Source organism: Pelodiscus sinensis, chromosome 16 (assembly GCF_052426305.1).
Source record: "Pelodiscus sinensis isolate ZL-2025 chromosome 16, ASM5242630v1, whole genome shotgun sequence".
NCBI classification, from domain to species: Eukaryota; Metazoa; Chordata; order Testudines; family Trionychidae; genus Pelodiscus; species Pelodiscus sinensis.
In genome coordinates, this window is record NC_143067.1 from 9,057,200 (window position 1) to 9,082,404 (window position 25,205).

The window sequence follows — 25,205 nt, forward strand, 5'->3', positions numbered from 1 at the left end:
AATTGTAAGGTCTAAAATGGCTAAGCTAAAATCTTACACCCCTCAAACTGTAGACCTTGCATTTTAGCCCTCCTTCCTTAGATACTTAATACATATTTGTCCCTTGTTGCATCTATAATTCTAACATGATGCAACACACAATAAATTAATGATAAAATAAAAATCATTGGCTACAAGAAGCTGGAAAGGATCCAGAGAAGAGTGACAAGATGATCATAGAATACTTGAACAGGAAGGGACCTTGAGAGGTCATTTCACGAGGCATACCAGAGCAGTCAACAAAGGCTTCCCTTGTCGACCAAGGAGCGTCTAGACTGTCCGCTGAGCCAGATCAGCTGATCGTCGGCACAGTGCGGTGGCCATGTTTATTTTAATGAAGCGGCGATTATTTAAATCGCCATTTCATTTCCCTTTGCCGAGTACACTCATCTACATGGCTCCGTCGACGGAGTCATATAGTCTAGACCAGGGGTCTCCAAACTTTTCAGCCCGAGGGCCGCATTAACTATCAAACAGCAGTTCGGGGGCCGACTACACACTTGAGGTCCAAATAAAAAACAATCCATACATGGATGTTGTTTTTAATTATTTATTTAATATTATTTTATTCAGTTATTATTTAATAACACATTCATACACCACACATGAACACCTGTATTAGTGTGAATGGTGAAATTGTTTCCTGGATGCCAAAATAGCAGACATTTCTGGCTTTAGATTTGTTGTCCCTAACATCAACAGTGACCTGAGATTATCATCGGACAAGTTTGTTCTCAAATTGTTCTTCACGTATTTCATTCTTGAAAATGTTTGTTCACACAGGTATGTTGTTCCAAAGATTGAAAGGTACCTTGATGCAAAAGTTTTGACATTAGGAAAGTCTTCCTTGGGCAAAAACTGGTAAAAACCCACCAGTCCTATTTTGAACTTGTCCCTAAGGAGGTCATTTGCTTGCAACTCAATGACTTCCAGCTGCAGTTCATCTGGGCAACTGGCCACATCTGCTTCAAATGGGTTTTGAAACAATCTCACTTCTTCTGCCTTTGAATCCAAAAAGGTCTCCACGGGCCGGATGAGAGGGCCTCGCGGGCCGCATCCGGCCCCCGGGCCGTAGTTTGGAGACCCCTGGTCTAGACGCACCCTAACAGTTAAGAAGTTATTCCTAATGTCCAACCTAAACCTCCCATGCCACAATTTAAGCCCTTCACTTCTTGTCCTATCATCAGAGGTTAAGGAGAATAATTTTTCTCCCTCCTCTTTGTAACACTCTTTTAGGCACTTGAAAGCTATTATCATGTCCCCTCTCGGTTTTCTCTTTTCCAAACTAAACAAACCCAGTTCTTTCAGTCTTCCCTCATAGGTCATGTTTTCTAGGCCTTTCATCATTTTTGTTGCTCTTCTCCACATTTTTCCACATTCTTCCTGAAATGTGGTGCCCAGATCTGGACACCTTGTTCCAGTTGAGGCCTAATCACCTCAGAGTAAAGCAGAAGAATGACTTCTCATGTCTTGTTCACAACACTCCTATTAATGCATCCCAGAATGATGATCAAAGGGATGGAACGCAACCCGTCTGAGTGAAGCTTGAAGGAACAAGGTATGCTTAGTTTGGAAAAGGGAAGAAAAATGCAGGACATAATAGTAGTCTTCAAATACTTGAAAGGCTGCCATAAAAAAGATGGAGAAAAGTTCTGTCTTGTCACAAAGGGAAGGATAAGAGACAATAGGTTCAAACTACAGCATAGTGGATTTAAATAAAATCTCAGGAAAAACTTCCTAACTGGAAGAGCAGTAGGGACAATGGAATAGCCTAGGGACAGTTGTGGAATCTCCTTCACTGGAAGTTTTCAAAGTTTTCAAGGATGAAGCCATCTGTTTTGAATGGTTCAGATACATCAAATCCTGCATCTTGACAGTGGGTTAGATCTGATGATCTTTGCTATCTCTTCTTCTACCCTTATGATTCTATGATTTCAGTGGAGCCAGGATTTAACACATAGTCTGCTGATGTGTTCTGCAACCCTTTTAGCTTCTCTAGATATATCAGATCATTTAATGGCTCGATCCAAACACCAAAGTCCCTGGAGGTATAAGTGTGGTGCATTGAGCCCACTTTCATTTCATTCCTCTCTGAATTATGAAGTCAGATACATCTGTGGGACAAGAGCTTGTTTGCTTGGGATGAATCCAGCACAAATGTGCCAAGTCAAATGGTTTTTTTGCAGACCGCATATTTTAGGCCTTTTTCACATGGCAACTCAAGGCCGGTTTCGTTAATTTTTCTGGAGCTGTGGGGATTGTAAATGAAACTGCAGAGTGATTTGTTTGTGTTAAGAAATAGTCCTGGCATTCAAATGCGTCAGTCTGATCTCTTTCACTGACGGCTCTCTTAATCCAGATACAGATGTTCTCTCCATCAGCTGTTATCTCTCATTTTCAGAGCACTGACAGGTTTTTAGGCTGCATTTGTTTAAAATATTTCTGGTGCAGTTGTTTGGAAGTGCTATTGGCAGGAACCCATCCACACCACCTCACAACTTCCATACAATTCAAGACTTTTGTTTCTTGACTGGGTGTCTGTGAGCCTTTTGTTGCAGTGAGGAAGATTAAATTCTGAGGGAGCCAACATTTTGCTTGATCCTTCACCCTAGGAAAATGTAGCCAGGACAGTACATATTTGAATCTCACATTATCAAGTAATGGAACCTTCTGCCTGGAATTCAAATCTCTGCAGAGTAATGGTCATCTCCTTTCCCTCTCAAGCCTTTTTTTTGCATAATACCTTCATCACCACCCACCAAGAAAAAACCTGGAAAACTTGAAGATTCTCATATGGAAGCAGGCAGCTGACTCCTGTCACTCTCAGATAGTTATGCATCTTTTCTCTCCCCTTCCAAGCTCCAACAGCAATATGTTTGTGGTAGGGGAAGCTGAGACAGATGAACTATGCACTGGCTGCTGACCTAATTTCACACCACAGCTTGACACTCAGGCTGCGTCTACACTGGCATGATTTAGCGCAAATACTTTTAACGGAAAAGTTTTTCCATTAAAAGTATTTTCACAAGAGAGCGTCTATACTGGCATGTGCCTTTGCGCAAAAGATTTGCTTTTGCACAAAAGCATCCATGCCAGTGTAGACGCTCTCTTGTTCAAGAAAGCTCTGATGGCCACTTTAGCCATCGGCCTTTCTTGCGCAAAAAATTAACGTTGCTGTCTACACTGGCCCTCTTGCGCAAGAATACTTGCGCAAGAGGGCTTATCCCTGAGTAGGAGCATCAGAGTATTTGCGCAAGAAGCACTGATTTTGTACATTACAAAGTCAGTGTTCTTGCGCAAATACTTGTGGCCAGTGTAGACAAGCGGCAAAATTTTGCGCAAAAGCGTCCGCTTTTGTGCAAAATCTGGCCAATGTAGACACAGTCTCATGCTTTTTATGATTTCATCCTTTCAAAGGATTTTTTCCTTTAGAAGCTGCTTTCCCTTCCCTTCTTCCCCCATTATATTTTATCTTCCATAGTGTCCTGGTCTCATCTGGCCACACAAAGTTAATATTTCCTCATTTGACAGGGACTGAGAGATGTTGCTTATGGCATGAACAATGATGTACCGTTTGCATAGCTTCTGAGTGGCGAGAAGTGGTCAGTTCCATGACTGTAGTCAGGCAATTTTGTGGCTTTGCAGGATTCTGAGGGCTACACCTAGTTTTTCATACTTTTAAAACTAATGTACACACCCGTGCTATTTTCTTATAGCCATGCCCTCTGAGCTAAGCTAAGAAGCTGTTTGTTCCCTGGACACATCAGTTAAAAGGCAAAAGATAAGGTGTACAGAGAGCCACCAGAACATTAGGGATGAAGAAGGTATGATATTTGCCTGACCTGGTACTGAACCCTATTTTCCTCCCCAAGGTTCCCAAAACTTTGGAAATGTGTGTGTCACTGTGCTTTGTAATCGATGTTACAACATGCTAGCAATGTAGTTTGAAGTTTACGAGCCTAACTCTCTTCTCTCACTTCCACTTAGTTAATACTGGTGTATCTCCATTGTGCTACAACGTACTTATCCCAATTTACTCCAGAGTCAGTGAGAGAAGACTGGAAAACTTGTGATATTTCTGATCCAGGGTAGACACCAGAAATGCGAACCAAACAAAAACCACAACAGCACGCACATGAAGGCTTCAGGAACGTGAAAGGATCACATGACATTTGGTTCTAACATCTGCTGAAGGTTTGGGTCATTCACCCATCGCTAGTAGAAATGTGGTATAAGGTTGGGCTTAAAGCTTTATGCTAGAAGAAGGCAAGGGTAACTACAGACTCTGGTAAACCAGAGGGGGGAAACACCTAAACATGAGCGCTCTGGTTTCTTTTGAAGCTGAATAGGATAAAAGCAGCTGCTGGTGTCATTTTTCTCATAAAGCTGAAAACTGTGGAAGAAATTATGAGTATTGATTAGTGCTAGATTTATTAAATACTATGTCCAGCTGCCACACTGCAGGGGGATCAGGTAGAGGCACACATGCCCCTAACAATTAATCATGAGGAACTTGTGGGCATGTCTGCAGCGCTCAAATCAAACAAAATTTTTATGGATGATGGTCCTTTTATATCTTTTCTTCTTGAGTAATTGAATAAAACTTGTCAGCCAAGTAAATGCGATTTCGTACAATCTCTTGAAAAGCATTCATTTGGTGCATTGATTCAGCCTTTCAAAGCTGCTCACTGAAAAGAATAATGTAACTAAAACAACTGAGAACGTCCTTGGACAAGGATGTAGTGAACAGCCTCCCAGTAGAATTATGAAAATAATGAGTGTTTATGCTTGTGACTTAACTGCAGATTTATTTTTTTACTAGTTGGATAATGGACAGAATATATATCATTGTCTTAAAATTTGGAATACTAATACTGTCTTGCTTTGCAGAAGTTTAAGGGAGGATACCTTCATTACAACTGAGAGAAGGCAATGGTAGTTCTTAGATATCTCCAGGGTGCCTTTTAAGTTATATTAACACAGAAATGCTTAATAATTATTATTAGTGATGTGTCTTGTGTTTGCCAGATGAATAGTCTTCATCTAAGCAATTTCTGGGAAAAACAAGAAAAAAAAAACGTGTGTATACATCTATTTATAAAATATATAGATTTACAGTAGCTAATTAAAGAGAGTGGCTTTACATTTATCCCACATAATCTTATACCAGGGCTGTGTCTACACTGGGCCACTTATTCCAGGAGATCAGCCGCTTTTCCGGAATAAGCTGCGAGCTGTCTACACTGGCCCTTGAATTTCCAGAAAAGCAACGACGCTCTACTGCACAAAATCAGCCGCTATTCCGGAAAAACTATTCTGCTCCCTCTCGGGCATAAGTCCTTATTCCGGAACACTGTTCCGGAAAAGGGCCAGTGTAGACAGTCCAGTAGTCTTTTCCGGAAAAAAGCCCCGATCGCGAAAATGGCGATCGGGGCTCTTTTCCGGAAAAGCGCGTCTACATTGGCCACAGACGCTTTTCTGGAAAAGAGGCTTTTCCAGAAAAGCAGCCTGCCAATGTAGACGCTCCTTTTCCGGAAAAACTGAAAACGGAATAGTATTCCGTTTTAAGCAGTTCCGGAAATTCATGCCAGTGTAGACACAGCCCAGCTGTATAACTTGATCAAAGGCTTTTGTAGCTTTAAGCAAAATAGCTGCAGCCAAATCTTTTAGGTGGATAGATCATATGATAAGAGCCCTGCGCGGGCACAAAATTTGTATCCGCATCTGAATCTGCAAAAATGAACCATAGATATTGGCATCCACATCTGCAGATGCAGATACCAGTGGATATAAAGTAGATATCCATGGGTTTGCAGGGCTCTACAAATTGTACAGGTTTGAATGATCAGAACCAAATATTTATATGGAAACCTCAATTCACTTCAGAAGCTGTGTTTTACCACAGTTTTAGTATGTACTTTCCAATCCAAATGTATTAATTAATGGCAGCCTATAATCCTTACAGGTGGGCTCTCTGGTTGGTTTTTTGATTAGTGTAACTCATGCTTCTGTAAAAGGTTGAGTGGTTTCATAGCTGGTGGCTTTGGGGTTTTGCATTCATTATGGAAAAAGAACAGGTTAGGGCTACACAATCTTTAAGTAGAACTCGGAATGCAGTGAATGTATCAAGCACTGAAGCAACCTTTTGCTTTTACCTTAATATCTTCTATATTTCTGTAGTAGCTATATACTTGTCTAGCCTTTTGCCATCAGCTAGGCTTCATAACACTTAGTTCAGTGATGCTTTTTGACTATCTCAAGGTTTGCTATTGGTTATACCAAGTGTAGTCAAGTAAATCATTCTAACAGTTTGCTGATATTCTTGTCTTATAATAAGAAGTCATTAGCAGAAGAATCTGACTGAAAAAAAGTCTTTGTTTTTATCTAACAAGTGACATTTCCCCCATTTGGATTATATCTCATTAAAATACAAACATAGGTTTTATTATATTTATACTTAAATGGAAGACTTTTTCATATTTTTATCATTTGACTTTGCACATTCACTTTTCAGATTCTTCATTTCACTTTCTAGACCAAGGACCCAATTCTCACTTACACTAAGGCCATTTTACAGGGCTCTGGAGGTTAAAGGGGCCTCAAAGTAAGTATAAATATGATTTATGACCTTTTAAAGGATGCTTTGCACGGCCAGGGCAGTGTAAAGTTTCCTTGTGTAAATGAGAATCAGGCCTATATAACTTTGTTTTTTGATACAATGGGTGGGTATGACTTTACTCCTTTAAGATAGTTCCTAAATATATGGTCAGTAGCACTATCCAGTACTACACACTTGTTCAATAGAAAAAATCACCTCAATTTGATTACATAGCAGGCTGTTCTGAAAGAGGGAGGAATTGAACCTTCATCTTCTAATAGGAAGTCAGACATCACTGAAGCAGTCCTGGACACCAATCATGAATAATTTTACAAATATATGCATGTTCTGAAAGTACCTTGGTGCCAATGGAAGAAGATAGATGGGTAAGATAGGGAAATAAAATAAATTCCCAGACAGCATCCACAGTATCCTCTGGCTTTGTAAGCCCATAGATATCAAGGCTAATCTTTGCTTTGCTGAAACATTACATCTCTAGCACTTTTCATTGCAGAGATCAACTTGACTTTTTTTTTACTTTATCTTTTCCTGAAACTGCAGTGTTATTCACATTCCCAGGGTCTGGACTTCATGGCTTAAGAAGCACATGACTGTTGATTTGCCTTGATTTTTTTTATAGGAGATAGCAGACTAGTGCTGTTATACACTTCCCCCCACTTTTTTGTGTTTGTATTATTTTAACCTTAATTTCATGATCTGGCTCTCACATGCCACATTCACTCGATAATGTTTTGAGTATCCACACATTGCTTTTTCTTTTCATTATTTCTCTCCTTCCCCGATACGCACTTATGCTATGTGATGCATTCTAAGAGCCTCACTTCTCAGCTGTTGCTGGTAGGGTCCACATTTCAGACCCATGCATCCTCCTAGAACAGGAGTGAGCAAGACAGCCTCCATGGCCAGATCTCGCCTGCCAAGCCTTTTGACTCGGCCCGCAGCCGCTCTGCTGCTCCTCTGTCCCCAAGCCAATTGAGATCTGGGGGCAGAGGGAGCATGCAAAGTCTCGTCATGCTGCCAGGGGCCCACAGCACCTAAAGGGAACTGTCAGCTGTTCAAAACAGCTGGTCGCTCTCTTTAGGTGCTGGGGCAGGGGGCAAAGCCTTCATGCACTCCCCAACTCCCAGGCCCTGATTAGCCTGGTGGTGGTGGGAGCTGGCAGTTCTCTCTAAGTGCTATGTGCCCTGGCGGGGGGGGGGGGGGGTCAAAGACTTCATGCACTCCTCCACTCCCAGGCCAATCAGGGTCTGTGGGCAGCAGGCAGGCAAAGTCTCTTGGCCCTGCCCCTTTCCGCCCAAGGCCCCACCCCTTCTGGGACAGCCCACGACCACTTCTGAAATTCACGAAGTGGCCCCTGTTCAAAAATAATTGCCCACCCCTGTATTAGAACAAAGCATTATTTATATTGGTTTGCCTTTTGTAGTACCTGACAGATTCTGAGTTCCAAATTTTGTTTTATAAAAGTTTTTAAAAAAAGACTTTGGCAATGTTTTTGAGATGCCTTGAGAATAGACCTCACATTCATTTGCTAGAAAACAGAATGGTTTTACTTTCTGGGGATTTCTATAATCATTTTTTATTATAAGTACCCTCTGCTTCCCCAGAATGAGTTTCTTGCAGTCATGTGAACAGTTGATGTACTCATCTTCAGCTACTCTTATAACTACAGAAAGTTGAGAAATATGGATATAATCAAACCACTAGTACAGTAATATTAGAGGCTATGTCTGCTCTGATTCAAATTCTACTATCATAGCAAACCAAGGGCATTATACATTACAACCTCAGTGTAAAGACTGAACTGATGATGTGATATATAATGCATATCACTTTCCTGTTGCTAGCCTCCTGTTCTAGCTTTGCTCTGACTGCTGCTTTCTGTTTGCAATATTCTGTAGAATTATAATAAGCTGACCGAGTTTTTTCAGTCTCTTTCAAAAACTGAAGACAGCTCGTTATTTATGAAGCATTGTATGATTAAAAGATTTTTTTTTCTGGGCAGCAGCTCATTGTATAGGAGGAAATGGAGTTGATCATATGGGTCATTGTAAAATAGGATCAGATTTCTATTTATTTGTATTGTAGTTAACATTTACAACTTTAGTTGAGTGATTTTTAGTTTGTGATCATCTAGCTAGGACTTTTTTCCTCTTAAAATGTATGCTACATTCAGTTTTTTAAAATGTAAACTGAACTCAAACAGGATGTGTTGTTCTGTTGGTAGAGCAAAAATGCGTTTATAAAGTAAATGTTTGCTTAGAACCTTTGTTATTTTTCCAAGGTGCATCTAATAAGCTCTCACCCATCATGTGAATTTCTTTGTTTATTTTCCAGTGGTAGGGAACTGTAAGTTTTGATTACTTGCAAGATTTTTATGTCCGTTTGTTTGCACTGTAATGAAATTTCATTTTCCCTTGCTGCAAAATACATGGCTTTTTAAAAAGAGCGTTGACACATCAGATTAAACTGTTGTAATTCCAGTCTTGTACCTCAGCTTGGCAGTTCATTCCGTTACAATTGCAAATGAGGTTGTTAGACATGTCACTTACAGTGCCAAGGGTCACCTATCTCAGTCATTAAATGTTCTAATTCTCTGTAATTTACTCATGCTTTGCAGTAAGGACTGAACATTCAAATGCTTCATTGGAAGAAGTTAATTAGAATAGTCCTGAACCACTGAGCTTAAGGCCATCGGAAAATAAATTGTGGGATAAATCCTGATCCCAAATTGAGAACCTGGGCAAAAGAGCACTGCAAGGGGGTATGTCTACACTAGAAAGTTAGTTCGAACTAACGGACGTTAGTTCGAACTAACTTTCCTATGCGCTACACTAGCGCTCCGCTAGTTCGAATTTGAATCGAACTAGCGGAGCGCTTAGTTCGAACTAGGTAAACCTCATTTTACGAGGACTAACGCCTAGTTCGAACTAGCTAGTTCGAACTAAGGGCTGTGTAGCCCTTTAGTTCGAACTAGTGGGAGGCTAGCCCTCCCCAGGTTTCCCTGGTGGCCACTCTGGCCAACACCAGGGAAACTCTATGCCCCCATCCCGGCCCTGGACCCCTTAAAGGGGCACGGGCTGGCTACGGTGCCCGTGCCAGGTGCAAGCCTGCCAGCACCCAGCTAGCAGACCCTGCACCTGGCACGGCACAGAGCCACCCACCCGATGCCCCCCAGCCCACCCCCTCTTGCCGGGACCAGGCTGGCGGCTCCCGGGAGCTTGCCCTGGACCGCAAGAGGCGGGCACCTTCCTGGGCTAGTGCGGACATCGTGGACCTTGTCCACGATCTCCGCACTAGGCACAGGAAAGTGGCCGTCTAGGGCAGGAGAGCTGCCAGCCTGGCCACCCAGGACCAGGTTTGCATGAAAATCAAGGGGGTCCACTGAGACCCCCGACACTGAGCCCTGAGCTTACAATGGCCGTCCTGGGTCAGACCAAAGGTCCATCTAGCCCAGTAGCCTGTCTGCCCACAGCGGCCAACCCTAGGGACCCTGGAGGGGATGGACCGAAGACAATGACCAAGCCATTTGTCTCGTGCCATCCCTCTCCAGCCTTCCACAAACTTTGGGCAGGGACACCACTCCTACCCTCTGGCTAATAGGACTCCATGGACCCAACCTCCATGACTTGATCTCACTTCCCTTTAAACTCTGTTCTAGTTGTAGCCTTCACAGCCTCCTGCAGCAAGGAGTTCCACAGGTTAACTATTTGCTTTGTCAAGAACAACTTTCTCTTACTAGTTTCAAGCCTGCTACCCATTCCTTTCCTTTGGTGTCCTCTAGTCCTTCTTTATGGGATCTCAGGAAGAACTTTTCTGAATGCACCCTCTCCACCCAACCCCTGCTTTTACAGACTTCTATCCTGTCCCCCCTCCGTCTCCTCTTTTCTAAGCTGAACAGTCCCAGTCTCTGTAGCCTCTCTTCATCTGGGACCTGTTCCCAACCCCTGATCATGTTAGTTGCCCTCCCCTCTCCCAGCCTTTCTCTTCCCCTCTCCCACCTCCTTTTCCCAGTCTCCCCCAGTTTTTTTCAATAAAGACAGAGTCAATGTTGGAAGAAACGTTATCTTTATTTTGTACATCAATAAGAAGGGGGGCTAGGGAAGGGCAAGTGGAAGGAGGTGAGGGAGGAATGGGGTACGAGCCCCCGATGGGGAGGACTGGGCTGGCTCTGCTGGCTTCTGGGGGTGGAAGCTCTCCTGCAGCCCCCCAATTACTCCCTCTCCCCAGATGGCAGCCTGCGGCAAGTGCAGCCGGGCTGATGGCCGAGTGGTGTGATGTGCCCAGTGTGGGCACTCAGGGCACTCCAAGCCAGAACTTCTTTGCAAGCGGGGCACCCCTTAGAACTGTGTGTCCGGGGTGGGGGTCGGGACCCTTTAAGCGCAGCCCTCGGCTAGCCTGAGACAGTATCTCCATGCTCTAAGTCCTCCTTTTATGCCCTGCCGGCACTGCTTCCGGCCATCCTTAAGCCCTGTTCAGAGTCCACTCAATGTGGACTTACTAGTTCGAACTAGCAAAACGCTAGTTCGAACTAGTTTTTAGTTCTAGATGCGTTAGTTCGAACTAGCTTAGTTCGAATTAACTAATTCGAACTAAGTTAGTTCGAACTAGCGCTGTAGTGTAGACGTACCCAGGGAGAGTTATATTGGGGATTCGTGGGGACAGACTCCATTCTTCCATCTGCAAGTAGGTTCTTGGCCACCTACACAGTTCTAGGGCTGGTGATATGGTGGAGATCATACTAGAGGATGTTCACAGTGGTCACTTCTGGCCTTATCTGTGGAAAAATGAAAATAAAGAATTTACTTCCAAGCCAACACAAGAAAGCTGTTGTGCTTGCTCATTGTTTAATTGCTCTTGGTTTGTGGATTAGCAACAGTCACAGTCCTAGGTTGTGATTCAAAAAAGTTCTTAAGCACCATGCTAAAAGTAAGTGATGTGCCTAAATCCTATTGAATTTAAATTTAATTAAGCTTGCAGTTGATGCTGTCTTGCTTGGGAATACTTTTCTGACCAGTGCCGTAAAGCAGTAACATTTTACTGGTACGCCGAGTGGGATTTGTTTACTCTTTGTTTAGGACCATTTTTCAATTTGCTTGCACCTCTCATCACCTCTCCTCCATTTTAATTCCCGTTGTTGGATTTGTTCTGTTTTCGGATGCGTGATATATAGCATAAGGGTTCAAATGCAAACCATGCTATGCAAAAGGGATTCATGAATGATGAAGAGGCTGATGTGGTTAAGTAGCCATTTAAAAGAGAAAGCACAAATAAAGGCCATCAGAAACAAAATACGGGTTGCACCTCTATAAACTGGATCTCTCTGGTCTGACATCTGTGATCCAGAAGAACCAAAGATATTCTAGGATCAGAGAGTCCCAGCATGCTGCTGGGGAAAGGGGGAAGAGGGAGTTGGGAGCCCAGCACTATGTGGGGGAAGGAAATGTGCAACCCAGCTGGGTTGCAATGGAGGAGGAGATGGAAGCTGAGATGTAGTTCAGCTGGGCTGCAGGGTGGGAGGGGCTGAAAGCCAACGTGCGGTTCAGCTGGGCAGCGGGGGGAGCCAGGAAGCCCAGGCAGAGGGGGGGAGCATACCAGGTCAGGGGAAGTCTGGCAGCAGGGGCTCCACAAAGTACCTCCCCCGGTCTGGAAAAATCCCTTATCTAGGACCAGTCAGGTCCCAGGTGTGCCAGACCAGGGAGGTCCAAACTCTACAAAGAAAGTGGAAAAGAGGATCATAGGGCAGAGCTATAAAAACATAGAAAAGTTAGAGGTTTTAAAAAAGAGTAACGATCAGTAGCTGAGCCAAACACATCGCAACTACGTGCCCAGCTAGCGAAAATAAAAAGCCAACAGGCTATTTAAAAGTGAGGGCAGAGAGATTATATCACAGGATTTGGAGCAAGAGTTAACTGCTCCTTTTGTCTTTCTATACAAAAACAGGCAGGTGGCAATCTCATTGATTTGATGTTCAGTTTCCCAGGGGGGACAGATGAGTATTTATGTATCACATAATTAACAGACTTAATTTGGAGATCAGTTGCTCATGGGAGGGATAGTTAAAATGAGTAGAGTGCAAGTAATAGGGGTGATCATACAAATGTTGGGTGCAAATTAAGGGGCTTGGCTCAGAAGTGCTGAGGAAGTAGCTAGAGAGTTGTGCAAGTTAAGTATCTGTCAAAGGAAACTGAGGATGGTACTTTCCCTTCTCCCAGTCCAGCAGTACACATAAGCCAGCTTGCTCAGCAAGAGTGCAAATCTGCAATTTATAGCAGCCCAGTCAAAATGACAGGAAGCTGAACTCAGGAGTTTCTTCAGGCGCATGCCTGTGAACACTAGGCTCAGGTCCACGGAGTCACAAATGCTGATCTTCGTGGCTTGTTTCACAACGAGAAGCATTTTGCACCATGTGACCATCATTCTTATTGCTAAGCAATTGGCAGAGGAAAACGAGCTGCGTTTTTAAAAGTCAGTTGGACAATCAGAATGCAAAAGCTTATTAAATTGCAGTGTCTTGTCCCACCCTCATATTTCAGATGGCGATAATGCCTCTGTGGGCATTTCCTTCTCAGGTGGCTTGTGTTAGGTTCTGCTCTGTGCTTTGCAGAATGCGCTGTTTCACGTTCACTAGTGTGGGCCTTTCCTAGCAGGAGCAAAGTGAGCGTTTCCAGAAGAGTCTGTTTGTTATCCCTTGCGAATGTTAAGAGTGTTTGAGGAGATGGAACACAGAAACTGACACAGATAACTAGTGGCTGGTATATGGATAGGCAAATGTTGCTGCGGATGAACACCTCAGAGAGACTTTAGGATAATTTACTAAAATACTTTTAAAAGTCTGAGGTAACTTTTAGAATGTTATTGCACAAAACGCTTGCACATGGATGGTTATTTGGAAGGTGGCATGTGGGAAATGTGAAGAGGCAGTTCAGACTTACCGTAGTTTGTTCTTGTCTCTCTCTCTCTCTCTCTCTCGTTTCTGACACTCGCTAATTAGCAGAGCAGGAATGTGATGGTTGAACAGTAAAATTGCTGGTGCAATTAATGGATGCTGAAATGTCAAGGCTGGGGTTAGTGGACCGATATGAACCTGCCATTGACAAATCACTAATTTATTACAGATGCGTCTGCTTCTCATTTATTTTTCCTGTTACCAGATATAAGTGTTGTTTATTTTGCATCTTTTTTAAAAAATTCTGATTTGAACATAATACGTTGGGAGGGGGAGGTAGGAATAATGCAAACGAATGAATGTAACAATGCACCATCCATTAAGCTGTGATGGTGAGATGAACAATGATTAAATGAGGAAATCAAAAGGAGGCATCTCTAGCAGCAACAGGGTAATCAACTCGGAAAGGATACTAAGGAAGGGGACAGAATGTGCAGTTACTGTGCAAAGTGCTTTGTATGACTTGTGAGAAACAGTGTGGGGCAGTGCTGCTTGTTGGAGAGGGGTGTTCGCTGTCCCACAGGAAAGATGTTGCCCCAGATCCTGAGGCAGACTTAATACCTGCGACTCCCTTAATTGTCTTGGAGAAGATACAAACAAGCTGGGGAGCAAAAATGACGTTGGGCATGAAGAATTTGTGCTGCACCAAATAAAAACTAAAGGCATCTGTTGGCTTGCCTTCAAAGTGCCCAATAGGAGAACTTCAGTGCAAATGGTTAGGTCACTAAGGCCTGGTCTACCCTTGACCAGACAGACCGGCTTAAGGTACTCCATCCATCTATGCAAAATGTGCAGCTGGATTCAGCTTACCTTAAGACAAGCCGTTGCAGCGTCTACACTGTGGGAGGCCGACTGGAGCAGATGTTCTTATCGGCTTCCCTTACTCCTCACAGAATGAGGAGTACAGGACACCAGCGGGGGCTGCTCTCAGCGTTCGATCTGGAGATCTATATTAGACCTGCTAAATCAAATGCTAGAAGATTGACCGCCAGAAGGTAAATCTTCTCCATAGTGCAAACAAACCCTAAGGGACATAATAAGGAAAAGAAGCATGAAATGATAAGGAATCCTGCAAGTAACTGGCTGCAAAGGTCAATAAATGCATAGAGCTAGGATCATCCCATGCTTCTTTACAGGATTATTCATGGCAGGAATATAGAATCCGGATGTTGTCAAGTTTCTCACCTCCAGAGCACCCCCTTAAGTCTGGACATGATATTGCAGCTATTCTTCCAGTCTAGTGCGCCCTTTGTCCAGGTTAATTCCACAATGGCCTGTTGCTTTAAGTGGCCATACCCTCTGTTTGGATCTAAGTGCAATGTCCAAAATAAGAAAACTCAAAATCTAATGTCTTTTAAGTCTGACCTTCAACCGCCATCTGGGATTTTAGTTCTTGGTCCTTTCCTTGTCTAGTACTCTTATCTTCCTCTTTGTTCTGGGGGAGAGGCAGAGAAACCCAGCCCCCCTTTTCCTCTGGGTTCTGTTTGAGGTAGATAGGCACTAATCATTCTACCTCTCTACCCCTTCCTTGGACTACTCCTGCCTTCTCCCTTGACGTCTTCACTAGACCTCAGGATGGTGCTTACAACCTGTCTGACTGTGTGCTTCTTTCCAGCTCCTTCTTAGCCAGCTACGGAGAGGCTTCCCAGAAGACCACTTGCTTACCTTGCTTTGCAGCAGGTGGGCTGTATTGTGAGCAGTTAGAGCAGTCGATCTCTTGCTCCACCAAACTGGAGTTCTCTGCAGCCCTCCTCCTGGAGCTGGGGTTGTGCCTCAGGACAGCTGCAAGGCTTTGGTGAGCTTCCTTCAGCAGGCCAACCTTCACCTGCCAATGTTTAACTGCTGTAAGGGAGGAGGCCGCCTTTAGGCTGGTGCCCTTCTCCCAACTCCTTCCCAGTGGGTTGGGTGAGAGGGGAACAGGGCCTCATTCTCTCTATAAGACTCCTGGCCCCAGGAAACAGGTAACAATAATAGGATTCCCTCTGCAAGCATTATTCCCTCCCAGGGCTGCTTCCTCTCTCTATCCCTATCCCCTTAGGTCTTTCTCTATAGATATCTGTCGAACCTTTCAAACTCTTCAAGGGCCGTGGCAGGCAGTTGGCTTCCCATCCTGTCACACCTTCTAGGAATCATTCTTTTATTCTGACTTAAACATGTACGTGGTGATGGTGGGGAAACAGACACTTCTGCCAAGGACAACACCACAGTCCATTGAAAAAACAGCAACAACAGAGCATAGACTGATCTGACAGCACAGCCATCAAAACTGCCTGTCATCAGCAATATCAACAGGGTCTCCCTATCTCAGCTCATGCCAAAGCATTCAGCCCCTCAGAGATTCAGTCTCCCTTCCCCTGCCAAGCCCTGGAAAGAGAAACCATTCCTCAATATCATATTCAGGAGCCTTTGCTTTGCCATTTTTTCAATTACATCTCTCTGTGTGCAAAGTAAGCAGGACGTGACCTATAGCCCATGGCCAAGCCAGTCTGGCTTTTCCAGAAAGCTCACAAGATTCACTGTCAAATTTCCCAGTAACGACAGTTTGCTCCGATAGAGAACAAAAATATGGTTGCCACAAGATTTCATAGTAAATCTCATGAGGTTTTGTGTGATTGCTAAATAATTACTTCAGGTTGCTATAAAAGATTAACAACAAAACATAGGCTGATTGACAAGTTTTTTAAACCCTGATGAAGAACTCCCTTCTGGATTGCTCGTCTAGAATGTTTACATTTTCACAGTCAGCCTTAAGCAGTCGATTTTCAAGTTGAGCCATGGATTCTGGCCAAAAACTTCAGGTTGACCCAAGAGTTGGAGCGGAATAGGATTGCTCCATCCATTAGCTACATTGAACACTGTCCTCATCATGGGAAAAGCTCCTGTTTGGAGCCACGGAGGAAAGAAGGGGTACTGAAACAAGTATTCTGTCCTATGTGTGTGATCAACCTGTTGCATCTTGTTATTAACTAAGATTGTAAACTCCTTGGTGCTTTTACTATGTGTTTGTATGCCTCCCTCACTGGGGTTCTGTTTCATAGACATTTAAGGTCAGAAGGGGCCATTAGATTCTCTAGTATATTGTTTCTCAAACTTCATTTCATTGCAGTCCTCTTCTGACAACAAAGGGCAGGTCTACACTACAAGGACGGGTTGATCCAAGCTCCACAATTTGAGTTACTATAGTAACATAACTCAAATCGACATACTGTAGATCTGCTTATTGCATGATCCACACTGAGGGGAGGGAGGGGCGACAGAAAAAACGCTCCCATTGACTCTCCTTACTCATCTTGTTCTGCTGGAGTACCGGAGTCAACAGGAGAGTGATCAGAGGTCAATTTAGTAGGTCTTCACTAGACTCACTAAATCGACTGCTGGTGAATCAATCACTAAAGTATTGATCCACCCATTAGTGGAGACAAGCCTTATAATTACTACAGTACCCCAGGAGAGAGGGACCAAAACCTGAACAATCTGACAAATGCAAAGTGCTCCACTTAGGAAGGAACAATCAGTTTCACACATACAGAATGGGAAGCGACTGTCTAGGAAGGAGTATGGCAGAAAGGGATCTAGGGATTATAGTGGACCACAAGCTAAATATGAGTCAACAGTGTGATGCTGTTGCAAAAAAAGCAAACATGATTCTGGGATGCATTAACAGGTGTGTTGTGAGCAAGACACGAGAAGTCATTCTTCCGCTCTACTCTGCACTGGTTAGGCCTCAGTTGGAGTATTGTGTCCGGTTCTGGGCACCACATTTCAAGAAAGATGTGGAGAAATTGGAGAGGGCCCAGAGAAGAGCAACAAGAATGATTAAAGGTCTAGAGAACATGACCTATGAAGGAAGGCTGAAAGAATTGGTTTGTTTAGTTTGGAAAAGAGAAGATTGAGGGGGGACATGATAGCTGTTTTCAGGTATCTAAAAGGGTGCCACAAAGAGGAGGGAGAAAACTTGTTCATCTTGGCCTCTGAGGATAGAACAAGAAGCAATGGGCTTAAACTGCAGCAAGGGAGGTTTAGGTTGGACATTAGGAAAAACTTTCTAACTGTCAGGGTAGTTAAACACTGGAATAAATTGCCCAGGGAGGCTGTGAAATCTCCATCTCTGGAGATATTTAAGAGTAGGTTAGATAAATGTCTATCAAGGATGGTCTAGAGAGTACTTGGTCCTTCCGTGATGGCAGGGGACTGGACTCAATGACCGCTTGAGGTCCCTTCCAGTCCCAGTATTCTTTGATTCTATGAAAAGGGGTTAACACATGCTATAAGAGACCATGTAAGGTGAAGGGAGTAGCTAACATTTCTACAGTTGTGTAATAAAGGAGGGGTAATAAGTCACAGATTGTTGTAATGAACCATAAAATCAGTGTCTTTGTTGAGCTTTATCATTTTTCTGTGCAAGTTTATTCAAGAGCATGGTGGGTGTTTGATTTCACCCATACTGTTATTATTGATGCCTTCTGGTGCACAGGATGTGGTGGAGCACAGGTTGTGATAAGCATTTGTAGGACCCATGAATCTTTAAAGGTTTGTTGGGGGCAGAGGTATTGCTCATCATGGAAGAAGGTACAGGTTTTGTACGTGTTGCCGTAGCAAGGTCTGGTGCCTTTTGAGATGGTCTGTCCTGGACTATGGGGCTCTTGCTTCCAATGGGCTGAAAAAGTCGGTGGGTTTTTTGAAAGCTGGGAGAGAGAATCATACAATCTTAATCTGAAGGCTTCAAGTGACAGTGAATTAAATGCAGGGCTAGGTGCCAATAGTTTGTTTTCTAGCTAGTTTAAGTGAACGCAGATCATCCATTAACTGTAACCTATTTGTCAAATAATGGGCTCTATTAGAAATGAATAACTATCTAATTACCTAATTTTCCACCTAGGAGGTTGTACGGTAATTCAATATGAAATGTCAAGTTGGGAACAAGGAATGAAAAGTTGTGTTGTTGTTTTTGTAAATGTTGAATATATTTCTCAGGGTTTCTGTTTAATAAGTAAGTCCATGCGTTGTAAAAAACTTTTCCACATCATTGCTTTTCAGATAGATTCACATTTCTATGAATAGATCTAATATCTCCCTATTGGCAGTGGTTTGTTTGTCCTCACATGGTTTAATACATGGGCAATTGCATTTGCAATGAAACTTGACTCTAGAGCTGGAAAATCTGAATAATAAAAGGAAGGCATATAGGCACATGTCCTCAAAAATATTTTAGGCACCTAATTCCCATTGGGCACCTAATTTCCATTTAGGCACCTAATTCCCATTGTCATATTTGCAGTAAGGGACAGCTCCCCAGCACAAGTCATCTGAAAGGTCTTTTTATTCCAGAAACTTCTAACCATAGCAAAGATCGTACTTCACACAGGCCCATGGTATATCAATGTATTAGTACACTCCAGCGCCATCCTGGATGTGTTATTTATTTTTGTTGTGGTTGGCCCAAACACGGCTTCCTCCAGGGGGTGTCCAACCCCGCCTCTATCCCAGACCCCATCCTCACCTACCCCCTTCTTCCGAGTCCTGGCCCCACCTTTTCCCACCCACGCTCTGCTTCGTTCTCCACCCCCGCCCCTTCTCTCAAGCACCCACCTCTGCCCTGCCTCTTCCTGCCCCAGCTTCACCTCTGTTCCACCTCTTTCCTACCAGGTCCCTCCCTCTCCTGAGCACACCCTGTCCCCACTTCTCCCTCCCTGTGGCTCCTGCTGATTGTGGTGCGTGGGAAGGAGGGGAAGAGGGTGATCAGTGGGGCTGTCAGTGGATGGGATGTGCTAGGGAGAGGAGGAAAGCTGGATGCTGGTGGGTACTAAGAACCCCTTAATTTTTTTCCATGCATATTCCAGCCCTGGAGCACCTGCTGTGTCACTGCCAATGGTGGTAGGGTCTAGAGGCTCGGCCCCATTGTCAGGCCCACCAATGGGGTAGGCAGTTGCCCCAGGACCTGGTGTTCCAAAGAGCCCCAGAGGTCCCGCTGCTGCCACTGCTACTGTGGCAGTGGCTGGAATCCTGGGCTCCTTTGATTGGCCACGGGAGCAACGGAGCGCTGCTCCATGCAGCTTTGAGAGCTGGAGAGGAGGGCCAGCGCCATGCTCCGTACTAAGGGCTGACTGCCCTTGGCTCCACCCAAAGCCCTGCCCATTCTGGGATACAAAGCTGGAACCCACCCATTACCCTCGGGCCCATGATGGCTGTCAGCCATGCTGTCCATTGTCTGAGGCTCTGTAAACACATGTAAGAAAGAGATGGTCTCATACAATCTAAACATGCGGCAGTATACAATTGGGTACCACAAAGATATGTGGAGAGGATTCACATTTGTTGCAGTGTGGATATATTGTAGGCCGGATTTTTCTCTTAGTTACAGCGGAATTTTAAATGTAAATTCTCTACAGTTTAAATGAAGAATAATGCTAATGAAGTCACTTACACATATATAACAGTGGAGTAAAAGCAGAAGCCCTCTTTCTTTCTCTCTCTTTCTCCCCCATATTTTATCCTTTCGATGAGGATTAAGACAAGCACACCTTAATATGCTCCTGATTTCTATTTCAGCACCTGACCTGAGTAATCTGGATAACCTTGTCAGTATGCTGAGCCTTGTTGAAGACCGAGTCAATAGCTCAAGAAGGAGGTATCGGAGGCATGCAACTGATGATGACTACAACATCGAAGTTCTTCTGGGAGTTGATGACTCGGTTGTACAGTTCCATGGAAAGGAACATGTACAGAAGTACCTTCTGACCCTGATGAATATCGTAAGTGACTTATTGTTACCTGCGCCGAGGATTGAAAATTGAATTTGAGTAAATTTACTTTGCTTTAGCCATTTGAATCGGATTTTTCTCAATATAGGAAATAACATAAAAATTCAGCCCGCTTCTATGTAAGTATATAAAAAACGTGGCCAGAAATGGTATTGTCAGTGGGACCATTCACTTGCGTCAAGATAAGCTTGTGCTTTAGCGCATTACTGGATCAGAGCCCAGAGTCATGAAAGGGGCATTTGGAATTCTAGGAGTAGCACTGGATAGCCGTCATTATGCTTTGGGATGTATGTTCCCTTACCTTACATTCCCCATAGGCAAACTAGATGGTGGACTTGTTTTCACTACCGGCCTGATCGACAGGGCAGTGATCAATCCAGCAGGGGTCGATTTATCTAGTCTAGTATAGATGCAATAAATAGACCGTCGATCACTCTCCCGACAACTCCAGTACTCCACCTCAATGAGAAGCCCAAGAGGAGCTTCCCCAGCATCTCCTGTCAATACCTTGCAGCAAAGACACCGCAGTAAGTATATCTAAGTATGTTGGCTTCAGTTACACTATTCACATAGGTGAAGTTGTGTAACTTAGATCAACCTCCCCCGATAGCAGGGGTGGGCCACAGCATGGTGACAGTTCACCTGGGTTAGCCCCTGTTGGGCTGCCATTATAGTTACCTGCACGGCCACAGGTACCACCGATTGCAGCTCCAGTTGGCTGCAGATAGCCGCTCCTGGCCCATGGGAGTGGTGTGGACCTGGACACCGCTTCCCACAGCTCCCATTGGCCAGGAACAGCAATCCACGACCAATGGGAGCTGCAATCACCGGTACCTGTGGCCATACAGGTAAATATAGCAGTGGGGGCCCGCCAGGTGCAAATCCTGGCAAACCGAATCTGGCCTGTCAGCCAGTATTTGCCCACCCTACCCCATAGTGTAGACCTTCCCATTATGAGCTATGTTCTAATAATTGATTTGGTTTCAAACTTTTTAAAACGTATTTGATTAAGTCTTTTGATACTCTGACAATGACCCAAACCACCGGACCAGTGTTTCCTCACTTTGCTTTTGAATATATACAGTAATCTACTTAGTTTTCTGAAATTTATATTTTTGCTCCGTTGTTGGCATGTCTGGGTTTGTCTAATTAAATATGCAATCTTTTAGAGCCCCAATCAACGAAGTGGACCATTGGCTCTGGCTCTGCTCCAGGTTGCCAGCTCTCCCGGACTGGATGTCACTACAGTAAATGGTGTCCAGTCCAGGAGCATTCGCAACCTCTTTCCCCCACAGCTTCAGTCCCCCCCACACTCCCACCCCTGGGGAGGGTACCAGTGCTGAGTTGTGTAGGGCACCAGCCACCAGTAGAAATCATCTTGGGTAGGACAGTAATTCGTAAAGATTCCAGGTCCTACACTTATTTATGAATGGCTGATAACTCAGCAGGGCGTGATAGTAATGGTCAGCTGTCTTTCTGAAAAAGCATGCTGCAGTTCAACCACAACATGATGCAGGAACTGGTGGCTGGGATTCTCTGCTTTTGTTTTGCAGGAAATTAGACTAGATAATCCCAACGGTACCCGCTGGCCTTAAAAATCTATGGAGTTCTGTTACAGCTGTTCTACCCTTAATTATACTGAAATAAATATATAACAATAGATACAAGAAGTGACATTTAAAAACAATTAAAAGTGGTTTAGAATCTAGTGATTTAAAAGCCAATGTTGTTTCCATTCTAATTCTCCTTTTAGGCATAGCTTACATGCGTATCCTCACATTCTTGCATAGTCTGATTTCCTTTCCATTCTTGCATAGTCTGCAGTTCTTACTTAATGCTGCCCTTAACCTGTATCTTTCCTATGTACTTCCCACAAGAAGGAACCACAGTTGAAATCTACAGGCTCCAGCCCTTAGCTATTGCAAAGTGGGATTACTCTAAAAGAATATATTACAGGAAACATAGTCTCACAGCTTGGTTCCCTCTCCCATCTCCCTGCCTGTATCTGCTTTTTCTGTCAGCATTTTTTGCAGGGTTCTGTCTAATGGGGAGCTTCCAGGAAGAGTACTGATACCAATTCCATGGGCAGACTCTTCAACAGACTAATAATTTCGAAGCTCATTTTTATTCTATTTTTCTTGGTCACAGCTCTTTCGACCACCCCAGAAAATGATCTGCTTGATGTTTACCAGGGGCAGCAAAGCCCCACCTGAAAACATGTATGTGTGGGAGATTGATTTGCCCTCACACTCACACCTTTCTCTTCCCCTCCTTCTCCCCCACACTCATGAGTCCCTGCACACATCCCCTCCAAATCTGTGAACTGAGGTTGTAGTACCAGTCAGGTTTGGCCCAATGCAAAAGTGGTTGGCCCATGACCCAATTGCTACCGGCACTCGGTTCTATGGACTATGACCCTTTAAAGTCCACCCTTTATAATTTAGCCAAGATAGCTATAATTAGTTGATTTATTTCTTTATATCAACCCCTTCAGCCCCCGCCTCCAATAATTTTGTTACTACTTTCTCAGAAAATGCAAGAGACAGCTTACTAAATATTTTTGCCACCCTTGATAGTGTCAAAAAAATGACCAAGGAGTGTAAACAGTTGAGGGTGAAGAGAAAGTAGATGCTGCCAAACTATTGGATTGGGTGATAGACTCTGAAGGAAAGGCAAGCAGTGCAAAAAAATGTACAGTAGGACAATACATAGGAGAAGTGTAGATACCAAACCATTATTGTATGCTCCAATGCAAACTGCAACGTACTGTAAAAAATAGCAGAAGTAGCATTAAAATGTAGCTGTCATTAAGAAGGAAGGTCAGTACAGGATGAAAACCCAGACTAAAGTGTAGACCCTGGAATTTATCTCTGTATAAAAAGGAAAACTTCATATTTCAAATAATATAAGGAGTTGGACCTAAAATAGCATACCAGCTTTTGGCTCAATCCTAATTCCACTGAAGTCAGTAAGAATTTTGCCATTAGCTTCATCAGGAGGACCAAACTACTGATGTTTAAATAAAAAGGCTACAGAACGAATCAGAAAATGTAGCAATCGAGAATTTGACAGAAAACTTCCTTTAGACAAAAAATGTCATCCCACAAGAAATAGAAATACCTCCGGGTACGTCTACATTGCGGCGCTATTTCAGGATACTTCTGGTATCTTGAAATAGCTATTCCGGGTCTTGACAACATGCCTGTTATTTTGAAATATCTTTTGAAATAACGGGTGCGCTATTCTGATGTCCATGTTAATCTTGTTCCACGAGGATTAGGGGACATCTCAGAATAGCAGTTTATTTTGAAATTTGGCGCTGTATAGACTGTGCCAAATTATTAAATAAGCTATTACAACATTAACTTGAAATAAGATTCACAATTTGCGTAGCTCAAATTGCGTAGCTTTTTTCGAATTAAGGGTGCAGTGTACACGCATCCACAGAGAGTAAATTTACTGAAAGAACCATTCAGAACAAAAATCTAGTGAAACCACAGGTAGGCAGGGACTATACTAAAATTTGGGCTCACATTTCCTATTGCTGTGCCAGTACCCCACCATCTATGGTATCAATGGCAGAAGTTCTGGGGTATGTTATCGTGGGATCATCAAATTCAGATCAGCGCTGGTGTAGATGACATGGCAGTTGAAATGCTGGTGCCGATGTTTCCAAACTGAAAAAATAAAACTGCAATCTGACCCTGATAAAAAAGAATTCAAAGAAATAAAAAACAGACCAAACATTCTTTTCCTGGTCAGTGATATCTCCACTGTGAGCATTATTTACTTATTGTGTTTTTCAAACAAAGATATATACAGATAATTTGCCATGAATACCAATGTACAAACAAGCCAGTGAAATAGAACATTGTGTGAAACCAAAGATGTGAAACAGGGCAGAAAGCACATACTGAAAAACATAAAACAATTTAACAAGCCCTCAGGACAGTCCTTTCTATGGATTATCTAAGTGCATACACACATTCAGAGTTACGAATATATGTTGTGTTAGCTTCCTCCAATAACATGCTATAAAGTCTAAAATAAAGACCCATGTTAGTCTGGTGAAAGTGTTTACTGTAAGACAGCAGAGATGATTGAAGAAATTAAAACCCATGGCTTGCAAAATCATCAGTGCCATTGAATTCTCCATGTTGAACTGATTCTGAAAAGCTAAATTCTTGTGAGAACTCACCTTCCCCAGGCCTGAACACAGGAATTTCTGTGTGGGAGGGCTGCAAGCAGTGGGAGGGGCTGGTGGCTACCCTGCCCCCGTGACTCATCTGCACCCGTGAGGGAGGGAAGAATCAGCTCCAGCCTTCCCCCGGCTGGTCGGAGCATGGGAGGAGGGAGACTGGGGTAACGCACCACCCCAACCTCACGCTTACTTGGAGAACCATGATCCGGGGGTGCGTTCGCTCCCTTCACACACACCCTGAATATGAGCCTGTATCAGAAACACGGAAAGAAGGCACCCAAACATGGTTACTTTTCCTGGTTTTGTTAGGTTGTACTGTATGCAAAGGGCATTAGGAGAAAGTGTCCCGAATTAACCTTTCCCTGTGAGGCTGGGTGGGGCCCAATGCCAATCCAAACAAAACAATATTTTTTTCAAGCCCAATGTAATGACTTATTCAGTCAATCTGTTTTATGCCAGCAAAGTGACAGGTCAATCTCGACACCTAAAAGTCCATCATGAGAGGAAAAACCAGGGGGTAGAGTGCCCGGAATGGCCTGAACAGCTACTCTGATTTCCTCCGCCCATCATTTGGAAATGAAGGCACAGTCTGGCCATAACTAACAGTGAGAGATGCCAGCGGATTGTTCACACTTTGGG

The 25,205-nt window shown here is 43.7% G+C and overlaps 1 protein-coding gene across 1 annotated transcript in view; it reads left to right on the forward strand.

The window, feature by feature from the left end:
- ADAMTS2 (ADAM metallopeptidase with thrombospondin type 1 motif 2) overlaps window positions 1–25,205 on the forward strand; it is a 310,181-nt gene that overhangs the window by 188,944 nt on the left and 96,032 nt on the right. The window contains exon 4 of the mRNA XM_075900502.2: window positions 20,154–20,356. Within this exon, the coding sequence (XP_075756617.2) occupies window positions 20,154–20,356 (203 nt within the window). The remainder of the gene's footprint in view (window positions 1–20,153; window positions 20,357–25,205) is intronic.